Genomic DNA, 18,324 nt, shown 5'->3' on the forward strand with positions numbered 1-18,324 from the left:
CTTGCTACACAAATAACAAAAATGATGGCAAACGAATGAAAAGTAACGGTTGCAGCAGGAATTGGTTATGAAAGATACAATTATTTTTTCTTTAAAAAAAAAGGATAAAAAAAAAACAACAATATCAACCCATATTACCTGAGTTATATGGATAAAAATAATAAATTTATAAAAACATTAAAATCTAATTCTCAACAAACAAAATATTAAAAAATAAAATATTTATAAAAAAACAAAAAGAAAAACATAGTAATTATAAGTTTAAAAAAAAATTTACCCTACTCAAATTACCCAACTAAATTTACAAGTTAAGCTATAATATTAGGATAACCTGATAAATAAAAAATTATTAAATTTAATTTTTATAAAAACCAATAACAAATTAATTAGATAAAAAATCCAACAACTTTTAATAAATCCTTGAAATGTTTTAGTTTTTAAAAATAATTTAATTATTATAATGTGTTTTTAAAATATATATAAAAAATTGTTCTTAGCTAATATGACTAATAAATTTTATTAAAAGAATCATATTACTTCAATAACAAATTCATTGATTTTTGGTAATTGTACCATTGCAGTAAGTAAATAGTGTTATGTATTTAGTGACATGTGAATCCTCCTTGCCAGTCCTTTTTTTTTAATTCACCAAATATCAAAATTATGTACTCCTTTTGTGTATATATTTTTTATTTTAAATTACGTACTTTCTTTGTCCTATTATCTATCATACTCTTTTAGACACTAGTTACATCAAATTCATTTTCTAAAAAATATATGTTGCCATATTTAGATTATATAATCTAAATATGGTGTTTAGACATTTCATTACTGTCTCGTAACTTAAATTTTAAAAGGAATTTATTAAACTGGATATAGATAGCAACTTTCTTAGAAACCCGAGAATAATTGAATTTTAGAGCCTTTTAAAAAATTTATTAAAAAAATAATTAAGAGAAATTTTAAATTAAAATATTCTTAACATTCCGTTTCCTGCTCGTAACTATCTTTTAATTTAAAATTACTCTCCAACACTGTGAAATATTTTCCCCCACCCACACTGAAAATAAGATCTTAAATTTTCTTGGGGGAGGGGGTTGTATGCTTTCTGTGTCGACAGATTCTAACCGTTAGCACGTGAAGCGTGTCAAAACAGAAGGTTTGTTAGCTGTTTGGAATTTGTTGATGATTTCGCAAATACTGCTTATAAACTTCTACTTGATTAGCATAAAAGATCTTTTTTAGGTTGATTTTTAGTTGTCAGGGATTTGGGAATCAGTGTTTCACAGCTGCTGAAGGTTTTTTTTTTTTTTTAGCGTATTTCTGCTGCTTGGTTGTTTAGTTAATTACCGCCTGAATTATTTCTCTCTACATTATTACTGGCTTTCTATGTGCTGCATGAGATCAATAAGTGCACTGATGGTTTTGTTCTGCCTTGATTTTTATAGATTTTGTTTTTTAATATTGTAGATTGCATTTCTACAGATGAAGGAGACACAAGAATCAAAGGTATGGAGGAAAAACAATGGTTTTTTTGCGGAGCTAAAGTTGGTGGTGAATATAATGTTGGACATGTACCATCTCAAATCAGCTATAACGGTGTGTTTATTATCCTGAACAATGTCAGACGCTTGTGGTGGCTGAATTGGTGATATTGAGTTGGATTTGAAATTGCATGTTCTTATTATGTGAACTCGTGTCCTCCTGGCAGACCTTGGTAAAGCTGCATATAGGAAAGAGAATGGGCTGGGTGCTCCTCCGGGGCCTTCGATCTTCATCATCTTTGATATATCATGTGAAAACTGCAAATGAGCAGCCTTCATCCAACAGGTTAGTTCTGTTATGAATTCAAGCCAATTGATCCCTAGTATGCATCTTCGTTGTATAACAGATTATCAATAACTGAACTAGAATATATCCGCACTTAATTGTATTCAATTTTATTTCTTATTATTCACGAGTGGTTTTGTTGGAGTAACATAAAAATGTTAACTAATTTGTCCAATAATTAGCCTCTGTGTTCTAAAATGATGTATTATCTTCCCAGTCTGCGTTATGCCATTTTTCCTCTTGTTTCAGCCAGCAAATGTTTTCTTACTAGATCCTTAAAATCTTATTGTCAAGTTTAAACATTGAACAACACCATAGAAGTAAGTGTGGGCGCGCGCGTGCATGCTTGTGTTTCCATCTGATGTCTGCTATGCATGAAATTGCTTTATTTTGTAACATCTCACATACATCTTTACTCACGTGCTTGAAATGGTATGAGATCAGAAGAAACTCATATTTGTGCCTTTAATTGTCCAAGTTCCGACTGCCTGCCCTTATTAAGTTTAATTTTGATAACAATATTCCTTATTTGCTAGTTACATGCTATGTTAGAGTTTGAAACAGTGTATTATGGTATCTTTACAAGAATGAGAAAGGGAGAGTATTTTAATTCTTCTGAAAAGGGACAATTTTTTTCCAAATAGAATATGGCATTGCCTCCCCAATTTAGAGGTTTGAAAGTTTCACATCAATGAAAAGCAAGGAATTTCTAATTTTTTTCCAAGAGGATGCTTTGATTGCAACATTGCATTTGATCACAGGTAATGTGATGCGGTTAGGACCTTTCTGCCACCTTAGTTACTATCAGCATGATTTACATGATTATCTCTTCCTTACATTTTAGCACATTAAGTTTGGGCATTTTGCTGCTTGTGCTAAATGGCTGTGCTTTAATGTCTTCAGAGAGACCTTTTTTTTTTTTTTTTCAAATACCCAATCTTGTTACCTCATTTGAATACTTTTTATTGAATATTTCGTTTTTTTCTTTGGATTGATCTTGAAAATTCCACTGCAGCGATTCCTGCAATGTTGATGGCAGAAGGCAAGCTACAGGAACTGGTGATACCATTCCTTCAGCTGCACAAATGTCATCAGGAACCCAAGCTGCTTGTTCAGGTGTTACTGCAGGACATGTTTCTATGGATAACATTGTTAGGATGGGTCGGCTGTGCAATAAGGGATCCCAAATTATGTCAGAGACATCCTATACTCCTCAAGATGTGGTAAATTCAGTAAGCTCATCCCAGTACTGTTGTAAACCTTCATGCGATTCTTCTCCCTTTCCACCAGTAATGCACCAAGGTCTGCAATGTTCACATCCTTCTTAAGTGCCTGAGACAATGCACGATTCTCATGTTAGTGCAAGCTTTCATGATGAATTGCCTGTGTTTGATCAGCAAACAGCTGCTGGTGGGTCATATACCTTTAACGTGTCTAATGCCTCCAGCACTGAGATGTTTTCTAATTCAATGTTGCTTATATGAAGATGGAACTAATTTGACTGAAGACCTCCAATTGGAGGAGGTCCAAGTATCAGAGAGTAATGCCGCTAACAAGAATCCAGTTTCTTATTGTGCTGAATCTGCTTTTCCATGTAGAAGACAGGAAAATGTGAATAGTGCTGTAGGTGATTCTTGTTGGGGTGATGGTTTACTGAGGGATACAAGTTATGATTCTCAAAGACGCATGAATGATCGTTGGGAAGGTAATTCACATATGTGTAGTTTGATGCCAATATTTTTTCCTCTATTCCCCATTATTGTGCATAATTCTTTGCCAAACAGTCATTGCGCATGCTGAGTTATTCCCTGTAGCACCATGCAGTTCCAGAAGAATTTGACAATGCCAATATTACATCTGTCAAAAAGCAAATGGTGTTACGATTTACTTACATTTGTCAAAAAGCACCAGGGTGCTAAAAGAAACCAAAACGTCTGCTATATCTTTTTATATCTAGCCTGACCTGATTCAATTTAGAAGTCTTTTGGATATAGCAGGTATAATTGGTTTGCAGGTCCTCAACCCGACTAGACCTGTATGATTCCATATGCACGCATCCCTAGTAAACCTAGCTTACCCCATGTGAATGCATTATTTTCTTCTGTTTACCCCACTTCTCTGCTACCACTCACAACCCAGAAAATTTCAAGAACCTTCTCAATCCTTTCATCTTTTCCCCTATTTACAAACCAAAAGGTCCTAAGTTTAAACCCCGGATATTCAAGAAATCAAAAAAATTCCCAAACTCCAATCATTGTTATCCAAGAATGTCTTTTCTTTCTATTACTCTCATTTCTCTTTATCATCCTTTTCTATTTCTTTCTCCTCCAGGTTTGGGTTGACGTCTGTGGTGTGGGCTTTGAATTGGTGTGTAGCATGCAATGTATGCTTCTTCTTTATTTTTTTCAGGTTATGGAGGCGGTTTAGATCAAGAGCAATAGTGATGCTCAATTGTTTTAACTTGGGCCTGTTTATTTGATGTGTTTTGCTGTCAAAAAAATAATCAATCCTATTTGATGTGTATGCTAAACTAGAATGGGAATTAGGATTGATTATTTTTTTTGACAATTTTTTGTTTTTTTGTTTTCATGAAGTGAAATTGTTTCAGTTATTTATAAATATTGAAAAGATGTGAATGTTTTCTGAAATATCATGTTTAAATGGAATTTGGTATGGCAGTGACTGAGGAAATGTTTTAATTAGCTCATACATCTACTAGGAAATGGATGTTGTAGTTTTGGTTATTCTCATATATTAGATTCAGAAGGATGTATTCAAACAAACCATGTTCAGGATAAGTACATTAGCAAGTGACCTTTGAAACAGTTTGACTAGTTATGGTTTGAGTTCTTGTCTGACTTTTCTCTTAAATTTTGATTATCAAGGATCAAGTGATGGTACTGCACAATTATCTTAACTTAGTCTTCAACGGCACAACTTTTTTTTATTTTTTATTTCAATGTATTTGATATGATCAGATGATAATACTGTTTAGGTAACGGCTTATCGAATGAGAGAGTTCTCTTTCTTTTATTTAATACTCCTAATAGAGTCTATATTACAATCCTTACTTTTTTTCTTCTTTCCTTGTCCCCTCACTGTGAATTTTTAGGAACTGGTAGAGGCGTCCAGTTACCTTTCCCAAATGTTGCTGCACCTTTGAACAATGAAGTATCGTCAGCTGCTGCGGACTTGCAGCTGCTAAGTTCGGGGAAGGAGGATTATCTGAGGATAATCATGTAGTGTTGTTTCCTGTGTATATGCAACTCTTAGATGCTGACTTCTCACATTTGAGTTTCAGTACATGCAAATCTGGGACTTAAAATGCAGTTTCTGCACTGCTAGCACTGACTTCCGCAAAGAGTAACTTGGAAAAGGCTTCTGCAGCAACAAATGGTCCATCCCCTCCATGCAAGGAGATTAGGCATGAGTCTTTCAGCTTGATTCCAGTATGTGGTACCTGTCTGTTTTCATGGCTCATTATAGTACATGCTTTCTTTCTGTGCAGAAATTCCGAGCTTCTTGGTGAGTTCCTTCAAGATTAGCAGCTTGGATCCATGTCAGATACACATCGATTAACTGGAGGTGTTGGGATTCATAAGTTTTTATTTTCACCACCAGAGTTAATGAGAGAAAGCATTCATGAAGTACCCCATGGGCACGAATACACCCATCCAACATCCATACCTGATTCTGATTCTAAGAACACCCAAGAACTGGGTTTTCCCTTGGGTGTTAGGAGATACATTCAAAGGCTAAGAACCTTTCTTCTCTTCATATGGTAATACCTCCAATATTTTGTTGTTCTGCGTAACTTCAATTAATGAGTGGGAATTATTGATGCATGAATGCTATCTAGACATATCTTTATTATTTACACGTGGGATTTAATGGAGAAGCTCTCATACTGTTTAGTGAATACACTTGCTAAACTGCCCAAAAGAAAGATAGGGTGGTTGTCATTTCTTTCCTCATAAATCCCGTCTCTTTTCTTTGTCTTGAGATGGGCACCCAACTAATTTGTTCATTGCCCCTATCTTTTTGGCTTAGGATTTTTCCTTTTCTATTCACAGTTTCATTGCTTGCTCTTGGAACCAATCTTGCACCTCATGCTAACAATGAAGATGAAATTTATGATGCCTGTATATTATATGTGGAGATTTATTGTTGTTTTTTTTTTTATGGTTTACTTCTATTTCATAGTACTCTTTGATTTCAAATGGTTAAAGAATAGTGATGCCCCTGTGGTTGTAATTTTTTTCTTGCAGTTCAAATTTTTCTATCATCAGCTGTTAGACAATGTGGTTTATGGAGACATCATTATCCATCTTCATCTTTTGCTATTCTAGATGCTGGCTGTTAATTTACTTTTACTGAACCTTGAATTGCTGTATTTTAGGAAACATGGAGTGTTAGACCCTAAAGGTGGACATCCTGTTGCAGCAAGCAAGTTCAACAAGGACACCGATGGATTTTGTTGGCATTAACTATTCAATCTTCAAGATACTCTGAGTATGCCAAGTCCTCTTTCATTGGAACCCTATCAAGGTCAAGTTTTGGTAGTACAGTATCATCAGCTAGCAATCCAGCCATCTCCCAGTCAGAGGTGTGTAAGAAATACCTTCTGAGTTTTGAATTTGGTGACTGTATTTGTTCCTGCATATTTTATGAGCATTTTAAGTTTGTTACTTCTTTAAAGAAAAGGGAGAGCTAAGGAACACAAAATTTCTCTGTGATGGATCTTTGAATAGATTTATGGAGAATCATGGACCTCTGAATTCCAGACTTCTATAACTATATCAACTTTGTATGCCTGATGTCCAAATAGAAAATTTGAGTGCATATAGAGGGTTGAATTTCAATTTTAAGTATAATTATTTCAATTGATTTTGATACAACTGTACTATCCCAATGTGATGTAAATTTATTTTAAGACTACATTTCATTTTTTTTAAAAAAAAAACTTTGCTTTATGGTGCGCTTTATTATTTTTCTTCTTGTATTGGCTGTTTGGCATCTAGCCAATTATTGTTACATGCAAACTATAGATGCTTCCCATTGCAGTGCTAAGAACCTCAGAAGTCAAATGCAACAAAGCTAATTTTTCTTCATTTGTCCTTGTGAATGCCCAGGTTCTGAGTCGGGGTGTTTTTTCTCTATCCATGTGATGTTCACCAACACTGCCTGGTGTCACTCTTGCCCCACAACCTGCACTTTCCCAGCATCTTTCGGCAAATTTGTCGTCTCAACCTGCTGTTTCCTTGGAAAACCTGACCAATTTGACTGGCTATCCTGCTATGGCTCAGAACCATGCTCGTTATACATCTGCTTTTCGTCAAGCATATCAAGATAACATCGTGTTCCATCATTCCTTGTCAAGCATGGGCTACAGCCACCCACAATACAAAACAGATGCTTCCAGGAGAAATTTGCCCTTGTCTGATGTGAACATTTCTGGTTATGGAGGTTTTGGGAGCACTGCCAACTTTCCTGGAACCATTTTGCAAGCTGCTGCCCCCACTGGTTCTGCAGGTGGCCATGATATTTTGCTTTCTCAGCATCAAGAGAAATGATTTCACCATTCATCAGGTAAGGACGCTAGGGTGCCCTCTGTTTTTGTATAAACATTATTTGCGCTTGGTCATCTGACTTATGGAAACTCTCCTGTCTATCTTCAGTGCTAGAAGGAGAATTCTTTTAATTGATTGTCCTTTGCTTTTGTATTTATTTCTATTAAATAAACCAGAATGATGGCTCTTCAAGAATGATGTTCACTCTCCCAGACAACGGATATTTCAGTTTGCCAGGACAGAGTCAACTGTTTTCTGGACATCCAAAAGGTCAGCAGCAGCAGCAGCTGTCACAGGATTGATTATAGGTCCTTATCGCACACAAATAATTATAAACAAGGTCAGCAGCTCTCACAGGATTATGGTGCTCTATTTCATTCAAATGCTTATCATCTCAAGCCGGAATTCCATCAGAACCACACCAAAGCCTTAGTGATCTTAGTTTTAGTGGTTCTAGAGGGCCAGTACCCAAGCGATAACAACGCTGGCAGCAGAGCTACTAATGGTTATAGGTTATCATATAATTAATTACCCCACTTTGTCTGAACAGCTGCTGATGGGTTTCTGTAGCTCTTCTTTTCAGCGAGTGAAAAAGTGGCAAATTAGGTTTGTTTTGCAGTAAAAAGTTAGTTGATTTTGAGGGCCCGGATCCGTCCAATGTGTACATGCTTCAACTAGCTTTGTCCAATGCCGCCATATCGTATTTTACCTAATTTACTGGGGCATATGTCTGACTTTTGAGATGTGGCTTGCTAATGCGAATCCCCTCAATACGAAAGTCAAGAGAAATTATTTAGCCTTTTACCAAACATGCTGGCACCGTTTTTTTAATGGGGTTTCTTACTAATGGTTCCCTTGAAACTGACATGGAAATCTTCGGGTGGGTATCTTATGGTTAATCTATGACTTCCTGAATGATTTCACGTCAGCTTGATGTTTATGTGAGAAACGGACATTTGCCCGGGCAAATGTCGTGAAGGCAATGCCAGTTGGGAGGTAGGCAGGGTGAAGAACGCATATAAAGTATAAACTACTTAATTACAAGGTTGGTGCCACTTAACCTTGTCCTAATTCTGATCATTCTTTTGGCTTCATGCAATAAATTTATTCGCGCAAAATCGGCTACTTAAACCCAGACACCGAGCACAGTTGTGTATTCTTTTGTTTATGAATACTGAAAGAATTATGGAACGAAACCAAGAATCGGAGAAGGGTCATGAACACAGACCGAACATGGAGGCCATCCTTATGGCTTCAAAGTTGCCGAAGGCAGTGCCGCCTATTTCTTCGGCACGCGGGGGTGAAACTATCAGGCGTCCTCGTGGAAGACCAGCTGGCTCCAAAAATAAGCCAAAACCTCCTATTATTGTTACTCGAGATAGTGCTAACGCACTCCGAGCCCATGCAATGGAGGTGAGCTCCGGATGTGATGTGTGTGAGAGTTTAGCAAACTTTGCAAGAAGGAAGCAGCGTGGAATATCAGTGCTTAGTGGGAGCGGTTGTGTAACCAATGTGACCCTAAGACAACCAGCCTCGTCGGGGGCCATCGTGACCCTTCATGGGCGGTTTGAGATACTCTCACTACTTGGATCTGTCCTGCCCCCACCTGCTCCACAGGGGATCACGGGACTGACCATCTACCTGGCAGGGGCTCAAGGGCAGGTTGTGGGTGGAGGTGTGGTGGGTGCCCTCATTGCTTCAGGGCCTGTTGTGATCATGGCTGCATCTTTCATGAACGCGTCTTTTGATCGTTTGCCGTTGGATGAGGATGGAATCACTGCTGCTGTGCAGAATCAGCATTACGAAAACGGTCCTCGTCACCACCTCGATATCCCGAATTTGTACGGAATGCCGCAGAAATTGCTCACCAATGGTGCCGTGACCCCCGAGATTTACTCTTGGGCACCAGGGCGAACCACGTCAAAATCCTAATTAGCAGCAAGTCTTCTAGCCCCTCATATTAGCAAATCCTAATATTCTTCGATGTTGTGTCATTTCACTAATGTGTTCAGGCTTCCTTGTAAAAGCACTTCTCTGTTCTGCTTGGCATGAACTCTTATTTTTCCATCAGTCTAGAGTTACTTATATATATATATATATATATATATATATATTGAGAGAGGAAACTTCTTTAGATGCGACTTTGAAAATGGCATGCCTTTAGATTAAAGAAAACATGCAAATGAGTGATAATTAAAATTGTAAGAAGCTACCTCATTCGATGATGACCAGATCTGTTCTATCTTTCAACCCTGAGTTGCAGTGGAGTTCATCCACCTTGAACAAGAGAAATACTGAACTTCTGGGAACCGGAAGAACCTATTTTCTGTCATGATATAATCCACTAGAAAGAATAATTAATTCGTTCATATTAATCCTATCCCATCTCCTTTAACGCCAATCCCAGATCATCCAATGCATGGTAGATATCTTTGGATCTTGGATGCAGGCGTCCCCCGGCAACAAATTCATGAATCTCTCCATTCACTTCAATCAAACTACATCCAGGTTCTTTTTCCATCTGCTTCTCTTTTAAAGAGATCCTTTGCTCAATTGCTTCTTTAAAATGATTATGAGCAGCATAAACGTTTGACAGAAGCACAAAACTTGAGCTCTCATTTGGATCCAACTCATTCACACGCTTCGCCGCTAGTTTTGCCATCTCAATGTTTCCGTACTCCCTGCAAGAGGAGAGTAAAGACCCCCATATAATGGCATCTGGGTTTACTGGCATGCTTCTGATTAGCTCTTCTGCCTCTTCAAGGAGTCCTGCTCTGCCTAGAACATCAACCATGCAGCTATAATGTTTTATCGATGGCTCAATCTTGTATGTTTCTGACATTAACAAGAAATAGTCCTTTGCCCTGTCGACCATCCCAGCGTGACTACAAGCTGTCAGGACTCCTATAAAACTAACATGATCCGGTTTGAGATTTGAAGACTCGAGCATTGAAAATAATCGGACTGCTTCATCCCCACGGCCACTCATAGCTAGGCCTAAAATTAGGGAGTTCCAGCAAGATAATCCTTTCTTGGGGGCACTCTTGAACACTTGAAGAGCCTTATCTATGCTTCCACACTTGGAATACATGTCTATAATGGCTGTAATAACAATAGAGTTCAATGCAAAATTCTTCTTCACTATATAATCATGAATCCATTCTCCCTGTCTCAGTGCTCCTAAGCAAGCACAAGCATTTAACAAGCTCACCATTGTAAATTCACAAGGCTTAATCCCTTCCTCTTGCATTCTGCTAAAGAGCTCCATTGCCTCAAAGAACCTGCCTTTCCTCACATACCCACTAATCATAGAATTCCATGACACTGTATTCCTCAACAACATCTTATCAAACAAGCTCCTAGACTTATCAATCTCTCCACATTTGGCAAGTCCTATAATCATCGTATTCCACGTAACAACATCAAATCCCGTAGCTCCATCAAAAATTCTCTGAGCTTCACCCAGAAACCCACAATTTACGTACATATTCAAGATTGTATTTTGTATAAACTGATCATTTTCAAGTCCCAGTTTTATCACTCTGCCATGAAGCTGAGCACCTTCGTGGGCTAGACCAAGTTGAGCATAAGCCTTGAAAACTGAAGGATAAGTCAGCCTTTGAGGTTGAGTAGTTGGTGAAGTGAACATCATGTCAATAAATAAAGAGATTGCATAGTGTGGAGTTGAGCTTTGAGAGAAGCCTCTGATGATAGTGTTCCATACAAAAAGGTTTGGCTGTCGTATTTGTGTGAAGACTAAGTAGGCATAGTTGATGTCACCTGCAGGAGAGGTACAGAAGGCCAAAACACGGCTAGCAGCAATGGGGTCTTTCGCTAGGCCAGTTTTTATGAGTTGGGCATGGATTTTTTGAAGGTCTTTCATTGAAGTGCAATTTTTGTCCAGCATGGAGAGGTAAGGTTGGTCTGAGATGAACTTGGATATGGAAGCCGGCGATGGAATTAGGGAGCAACAACATGGTATCATTTTCTATGGTTCTTGTTTATTTTTTATTTTTTATTTTTTTTACAGAATGCCGCGTTATCCCTTTTCTGTGCAGGGAAGACAGCGGAATGGATCCGATGTCCAAGGTCAATAGGCCCATTAGCTAACTCTACCACGGAGAGGCATAGATCCGTTGGTTGTAGGAAAATGTGGGCCTCACGTGCTTTTTACTGAACCATGGGCTTCACATGCAATGAATCTCTAGCCCATTCCACTATCATTTGTTTGTATATCTTCGGTTATTTGTACTCTTATTAACAAAAATGTTGCCAACAAAACACTATATGTAAACCTCATGTTAGAATTTTTCGAGTTTGTAAATATTAATATTTTTATTTGTAAAATAAAATAAATAAAATTAAACTGATGAATTTCATGTTAATAATAAAATATAAAAAAATTAACCAAATTGATAAGATAAGATATCTTTACGAATTGAAAAAACCATATTTTAAAAATGAAAGATATTATTGTTCTTAAGGGATAAAAAAAATATGAGTATATTTTAGAAGGCAGGAGTGGCAGACTGTTTAGAGAAGGAGAGGAAGAGTTTTTTTTTTTTTCAAATTTCTTCAATATTGTACCTAAATTCACATCTCCATACAATAATTAAGGGGTAATAAGAGACTGGAAGGAGATTAGGCCAAGAAAAATGAAAAAAACCTAGAGGATTTTGGCATGAAAAGTGACAGGTTTGAGAGGAGGATTTAAGAGGGAAGGAAAACTTGTTTCAACACTTTCTTTTCTTCATATTCTCGTGTTTAAGAGGTAAGAAGTTTCAATCAAAATTTTAATTATATGCATGTTATGTGATAATACATTTTTATTAGAAAATACATTATAGAATGTGGGTTTGAAGGAATGATTGATTAGATGTTTAATGTAGTGTTTGAATTACATACATGAATATTGTATCTGTGATGACTGAATTTGGAAAAATTGAAAAATAAAACCTTTTCACATAACTTACTAAGATTCGGGCTAAGGGGAAAGAAATTGGGGAATGAATTTGTTTGATGAAATTATATTTAGAAATGATGTGTGTTGTATTAAAAAATCAAATAATAGGTAAAATCTCTAAAATGAGAATTTAAGAATCATTTTACTTGTGCATAAGGTTTTGGCCAAGAAAGAAAATCAAACGGGGAAGGACTTTAAATTGCTAAGTTCTTGTTCGATTTCAATTCACACGAAAAATAAATAAATTGTGAGTGAGGAAATGAAAGGAATTCTATTTTCTTCTACAATGGACCATTTCAATAAAAGAATAGATTGATTTTGAAAGATAAAAATGTTTTAATTGTATGTTAGACTTGTAAGCTAAAATTGTTACAGCATTATCATCTTGGGTTGTAGTTGAAGTTTGGACAAGTAAATGAGAAAGTTTTAAATATGTTTCTTCAAGAAAATTATATCTTGTGAAAATAATATTAAATGATGTGATTGAATGTTTGAGTTGTGTTAATTATGAATGATGAAAGATGTCAACACTTGAAAAAACTAAAATTTTAGGAGAAATTCTCTTTAAATTTTGATAGAATTAAAATATCAAAATAAAATTTGACCTATTAAAAAAAATAATTTTGTTTTACATCAAATCATAATGGATAGAAATCTTGAGATGTTACAAGTTGAGATATACTACACTATATATACACTCCAATTTTACTATTCATTGTTATAATATAATGACTATTATTTCCTAGACAAAATATTAAAGGGAGTATTTCAGTTTTTTTTATCTATTTGTCATTAAAGATTTTCCAAAAATAAAAATAAATTTTATTTATTGAAATAGTAGAATGCTTGTAATATCTTTTAAATCAATTTTTATTAAGTTATTAGGTGATGATATTTATATCTTTTTTATTTTTTAAAGCACCCAAAAAGAACATATTTAGCCTTAGAACCCAAAATTTAAACAATGGACCTAGAGGCCTTTTGATCTTTTTAGTATGGTTTTCTCATTAATTTCATAATTATTGAATAATTTGATTTTTTTAATCTAAATAATTAAAATTAAATTTAAAAAAATTATTTGCACTGCTGATGTATTTAAAACCTCACATCATTTTAGTGGCGTGTAGGGGGTCTCCGGGTAGCCAAACTCATGATTCTATCATGTTGTTAGAAGCATTATTATATTTGTTTTTTACGTGTTGTTTAAGGTATGACAATTTACCATCGCGATTTTTTTTTCTTTTCTCTCTCATCTCATTAATAATATATCTTAATCCTTTTTATTTTTTATATTTTAATTTTAGTCCTTATTCTTTTGATATCTAGATATTATTTTTTGAATCTTTTATATAAATTTTATTTATTTTTGACTTAGTCCTTCAATTTTAATTTATCATGTTTTATTTTTTTTTCAATTCAATCCTTATTTTATTTATTTATAGTTTTTTCCTTGTTTTTGTTTGTAAAAGTATTATTGGTTTTTAATTTCATTGTTTAAACTAAGTTTATGGTGTATTATTGTTTTCAATTTGACTCTTATTTTTAAAAATTTTCTTCCTTTTGTTTAAATTATTTTTCATTTCAATTTACCATCCTATGAAAAAATTGGATTGCCTTGTAATTTATTTTTTATTTTGGTTTTATCTTTATTCTTTTAATTTTTTTTAATCTTAGTTCCTTTTGTTAATTTTTTTTATTTTATCTTTTAAGTTTTGCTATAAAAATAATTTTATTTATTTTCTCTTTGTTTATCTGACAATTTTTTTCCCTTCATTTTCCTTTTTGATATAAATCTTAGTTCCTTTTGTTAATTTTTTTTTATTTTATCTTTTAAGTGACAATTTTTTCCCTTCATTTTCCTTTTTGATAGAAAATAATATATCTTAAACTTTTATTTAATAATTTAAGTTTATAGCTTAAGATGATGATTTAATATAATATCAAATATTTGATGATCAAGTGATCATAATTTAGATTTTATTATCTTTATTGTATTTAATAAAATTAAAAATATGATAATATTAAATTTTAAATTAAAACAATTTATTTAAAATTTTAGTTAAAATGTTTTATTAAACCAACAGGCATTACGTGCTGGCTCCCGAGCCAGCACCCCCAGGGACAATCTCCTTGAACCATCTGGAATCTAGCCTGCCATTTGCCAAACAGTATAAATTTCTAAAATTAGATTAGAAGGCTTACTAAAATCTGAGAAATTAAAATCGATAGATAGAGAGAGTGCAGCAGCAAAGAAAGAAGAAAAATGAGCAAGATTTCTCTCGAAGATTATCTCCATTTTTTCCTATCTCACAAGCAATTCGGTCTCTCCCCCAATTTCCTCAATCAGGTAATCTCTCTCTCATTTTCTGCATTGATTGATCTTGGTTTTGAATTTCTTGTATGTTAATGTTCGTTCTATTTTTGCAGATTATTCGCATGCACGGCTTCAAGAAAATCGTTAAAGTCTCTCAGGTTCAAATCCAACACACTAATTGATATCTGATTTTTAATTTCTGTGCTTAAATTAAGCTATGCTTTCTGTCATAAATCCACGAGCAGAAGGTGTTGATAGATGCGGTGGATAAAATAGATCTGGAGAATCTGTCACGCTCCACAGTGAAAGAGAAAAACGAAATATCGTCATGCACATTGATGAACATGAAGGACATCGTGGCGGACATGAAGACGCTCAACTGGCAGGAGTGCCGCGTCACTTCCATCCAATCACTTAACGCTAAATCAGATCTCCAAGTTGTAGCAGGAGGAGGAGGCAAAAGGAAGAGGAAGAGAGGTAGTAGCAGTGCAAGAGGTGCTGCTGCTATTGATGCTCTATCTACTACTACGGCTCATGTTTGATTCTCTCAAACTTCCTCCTCCTGGTACCCCTACCCTCATCACGGTACTCTGCACAAGTAATCGCTTTATTTCCTTCTCTTCAGCTAAGTGATTCTGAATGCATAGCATAACAATAGAAATGGACCTTTAATTTCAATAGATTATATTACTATTTTCAATTTCAATATATAAGCATGTTAAGTAATTACAGTTATGCATATGCAACTTCATGTGATACACAGAAACCTTTTTCCTCTTTTTTTTTAATTCCTATTGTATTTAATAAAATTAAAAATATGATAATATTAAATTTTAAATTAAAACAATTTATTTAAAATTTTAGTTAAAATGTTTTATTAAACCAACAGGCATTACGTGCTGGCTCCCGAGCCAGCACCCCCAGGGACAATCTCCTTGAACCATCTGGAATCTAGCCTGCCATTTGCCAAACAGTATAAATTTCTAAAATTAGATTAGAAGGCTTACTAAAATCTGAGAAATTAAAATCGATAGATAGAGAGAGTGCAGCAGCAAAGAAAGAAGAAAAATGAGCAAGATTTCTCTCGAAGATTATCTCCATTTTTTCCTATCTCACAAGCAATTCGGTCTCTCCCCCAATTTCCTCAATCAGGTAATCTCTCTCTCATTTTCTGCATTGATTGATCTTGGTTTTGAATTTCTTGTATGTTAATGTTCGTTCTATTTTTGCAGATTATTCGCATGCACGGCTTCAAGAAAATCGTTAAAGTCTCTCAGGTTCAAATCCAACACACTAATTGATATCTGATTTTTAATTTCTGTGCTTAAATTAAGCTATGCTTTCTGTCATAAATCCACGAGCAGAAGGTGTTGATAGATGCGGTGGATAAAATAGATCTGGAGAATCTGTCACGCTCCACAGTGAAAGAGAAAAACGAAATATCGTCATGCACATTGATGAACATGAAGGACATCGTGGCGGACATGAAGACGCTCAACTGGCAGGAGTGCCGCGTCACTTCCATCCAATCACTTAACGCTAAATCAGATCTCCAAGTTGTAGCAGGAGGAGGAGGCAAAAGGAAGAGGAAGAGAGGTAGTAGCAGTGCAAGAGGTGCTGCTGCTATTGATGCTCTATCTACTACTACGGCTCATGTTTGATTCTCTCAAACTTCCTCCTCCTGGTACCCCTACCCTCATCACGGTACTCTGCACAAGTAATCGCTTTATTTCCTTCTCTTCAGCTAAGTGATTCTGAATGCATAGCATAACAATAGAAATGGACCTTTAATTTCAATAGATTATATTACTATTTTCAATTTCAATATATAAGCATGTTAAGTAATTACAGTTATGCATATGCAACTTCATGTGATACACAGAAACCTTTTTCCTCTTTTTTTTTAATTCCACTACCTGTATTTGGCAGAAAACAGTGATCATCGGTAAACAAATGAGGAAAGTAAGGTAGAAGCACAAAACTACTGGTGAGCAACATTTGTTGCATTCAAAGAAAATTTTGAATTTTTTATATATTTTAAAATTATTTCAAATATCAAAATTAAATTTTTAAAAATAAATAATTATTAAAAAATAAATTATGTTAATATATTTGTAAATAAAAACATCACATCTAAATTCTAAATTAAAAGCCGTGGGCTTGACTCGATGTGAGTCTGGGACTGAGACCCACTGATATCCTGGGTTTTCCTTACCCACTTATCTCTTGGACTGGGCTATTGGGAAGTACGGACTGGGCCTACACGCTGGCTTCTTTTTTCCTGGGTGACGAGTAAATTAATTTATGATCCTCGATCATGTCTATTTTGATTTTAGTCTCTAAACTTTCAGAAATTACCATTAGAAAAATTAATTTATGATCCTCGATCATGTCTAGTTTGATTTTAGTCTCTGAACTTTCAGAAATTATTTCTTAGTCACTGATGTCTTACAGTTCGATGAAATTACTCGATGGGTTCGAAAAAGAAAATATTAGAATCCAACTTTACTAAAACATCTATTTAAAAATAATTTACCATTAGAAACTTACTTATTCTTTTTCTCGATTATCTTAGACGGTGAAGTTTTTTCACCTTTCGTGAGATATACTTGGTTTTGATTGGGTAGCATCTGTAACAAAGGTTATCGATAAAATAAAATAAAATAAAATTGTCCACGTCACTTCCTAATCTTTTCGAACGATGGAAAAAGAAACCCTCATCATCCAAAGCTACGAGTCTAGCGGGAAAGTACCGCGGCATCCCTTGCTGGTCCTTATCGCAATGAAGGTTCAAGTATATCGATTTTTTTCTTTGTAGGCACTGTTTGTTTGTTTTTATAGTTAGAATTTATTTTTTTTTTGTAAGAAACTGAATTTTTTTTGTTTTAAATTGTTTTAATTTGATGATATTAAAATAATTTTTTAAAAATATTATTTTAATATATTTTTAAATAAAAAATTAATCCTACCATACTAGAATTCACCCAACCCACCACCAAAAAAACATTATCTAAAACGGCAATCATAGCTTTAAAAATCTTCTCCTAAATGAGGCAACAATAGGTGAGAACGTCTAAAGTGACTAGGAGAGGTAAGTGGATGCGAGGTTCACGACTTGTCCACATTTAAAAGATAGTTTCGAGAAAGCTATTGCAATTATGATCAAACAATAATGATTGCTCTTTTAAAATTTTATGCTTAAATTGAACACATGGCCGCTTAAAATAACATAGCAGGAGAGCAACAATCAAGAAGCGACTTTATTTGCACTAGGAAACACAAGGAAAAAAAGAGGAGTCTAGGAATATCATATAGTGCATAGACATCCAATTGGTCAAAAGAGCAACCTCAGGATAGACTTCTGGACTGCTCACCTTTTGTTCTTGAAGACCCGTTTTTAGTTTTCTTAAAGTCAAATTTAGATATAAGATTTAGTATGGGCATTTGATAATAATGCCAATCAAATGCTAAACGCTAGTAGATGATCTAGATCTTAACTTTTGATGATAGTTACAAGATTTAAGGGTGTTTGAGAATTATTTTTAAAAGTAGGTTTTATTTAGGAATGTATTAAAATATTATTATTTTATTTTTAAAAAATTATTTTTAATATTAATATATCAAAACAATTTAAAAATATAGAAAAA

General features: G+C 34.6%; 4 protein-coding genes across 8 annotated transcripts; 3 read left to right on the plus strand and 1 right to left on the minus strand.

Annotated features, from left to right (window-relative positions):
- The first annotated feature begins 1,010 nt into the window (after positions 1-1,010).
- On the plus strand, positions 1,011-9,484 carry LOC105139861 (putative DNA-binding protein ESCAROLA). Of its 4 annotated transcripts, XM_011046486.1 has the most exons (9): positions 1,011-1,159; positions 1,471-1,830; positions 2,846-3,535; positions 4,943-5,254; positions 5,339-5,611; positions 5,881-5,954; positions 6,230-6,436; positions 6,963-7,419; positions 7,577-9,484. In XM_011046486.1, exon 9 carries the CDS (start codon positions 8,568-8,570, stop codon positions 9,330-9,332), a length of 765 nt encoding a protein of 254 aa, XP_011044788.1. In that variant the 5' UTR covers positions 1,011-1,159; positions 1,471-1,830; positions 2,846-3,535; positions 4,943-5,254; positions 5,339-5,611; positions 5,881-5,954; positions 6,230-6,436; positions 6,963-7,419; positions 7,577-8,567; the 3' UTR covers positions 9,333-9,484. The 4 variants fall into 4 exon arrangements, with proteins under 4 accessions (XP_011044788.1, XP_011044786.1, XP_011044787.1 ...); XM_011046484.1 differs by having other exon boundaries at positions 5,881-6,436; XM_011046485.1 differs by lacking the exon at positions 5,881-5,954.
- On the minus strand, positions 9,269-11,435 carry LOC105139860 (Pentatricopeptide repeat (PPR-like) superfamily protein). 2 transcript variants are annotated; one of them, XM_011046483.1, is made up of 2 exons: positions 9,614-11,435; positions 9,269-9,472 (listed from the first exon to the last, which is right to left on the minus strand). In XM_011046483.1, the coding sequence occupies exon 1, from the start codon at positions 11,383-11,385 to the stop codon at positions 9,778-9,780; it is 1,608 nt and encodes a 535-aa protein (XP_011044785.1). In that variant the 5' UTR covers positions 11,386-11,435; the 3' UTR covers positions 9,269-9,472; positions 9,614-9,777. The 2 variants fall into 2 exon arrangements, with proteins under 2 accessions (XP_011044785.1, XP_011044784.1); XM_011046482.1 differs by having other exon boundaries at positions 9,269-9,481.
- A 3,109-nt stretch (positions 11,436-14,544) lies between these two features.
- On the plus strand, positions 14,545-15,403 carry LOC105139862 (uncharacterized). Its single transcript, XM_011046488.1, has 3 exons — positions 14,545-14,710; positions 14,791-14,835; positions 14,923-15,403. Exons 1-3 carry the CDS (start codon positions 14,627-14,629, stop codon positions 15,217-15,219), a joined length of 426 nt encoding a protein of 141 aa, XP_011044790.1. The 5' UTR covers positions 14,545-14,626; the 3' UTR covers positions 15,220-15,403.
- A 260-nt stretch (positions 15,404-15,663) lies between these two features.
- LOC105139864 (uncharacterized) lies at positions 15,664-16,522 on the plus strand. The gene is made up of 3 exons (XM_011046489.1): positions 15,664-15,829; positions 15,910-15,954; positions 16,042-16,522. The coding sequence occupies exons 1-3, from the start codon at positions 15,746-15,748 to the stop codon at positions 16,336-16,338; spliced, it is 426 nt and encodes a 141-aa protein (XP_011044791.1). The 5' UTR covers positions 15,664-15,745; the 3' UTR covers positions 16,339-16,522.
- The last annotated feature ends 1,802 nt before the right edge of the window (positions 16,523-18,324 follow it).

The sequence above is a fragment of the Populus euphratica genome, unplaced genomic scaffold (assembly GCF_000495115.2).
Source record: "Populus euphratica unplaced genomic scaffold, PopEup_1.0 scaffold185.1, whole genome shotgun sequence".
NCBI classification, from domain to species: domain Eukaryota; kingdom Viridiplantae; phylum Streptophyta; class Magnoliopsida; order Malpighiales; family Salicaceae; genus Populus; species Populus euphratica.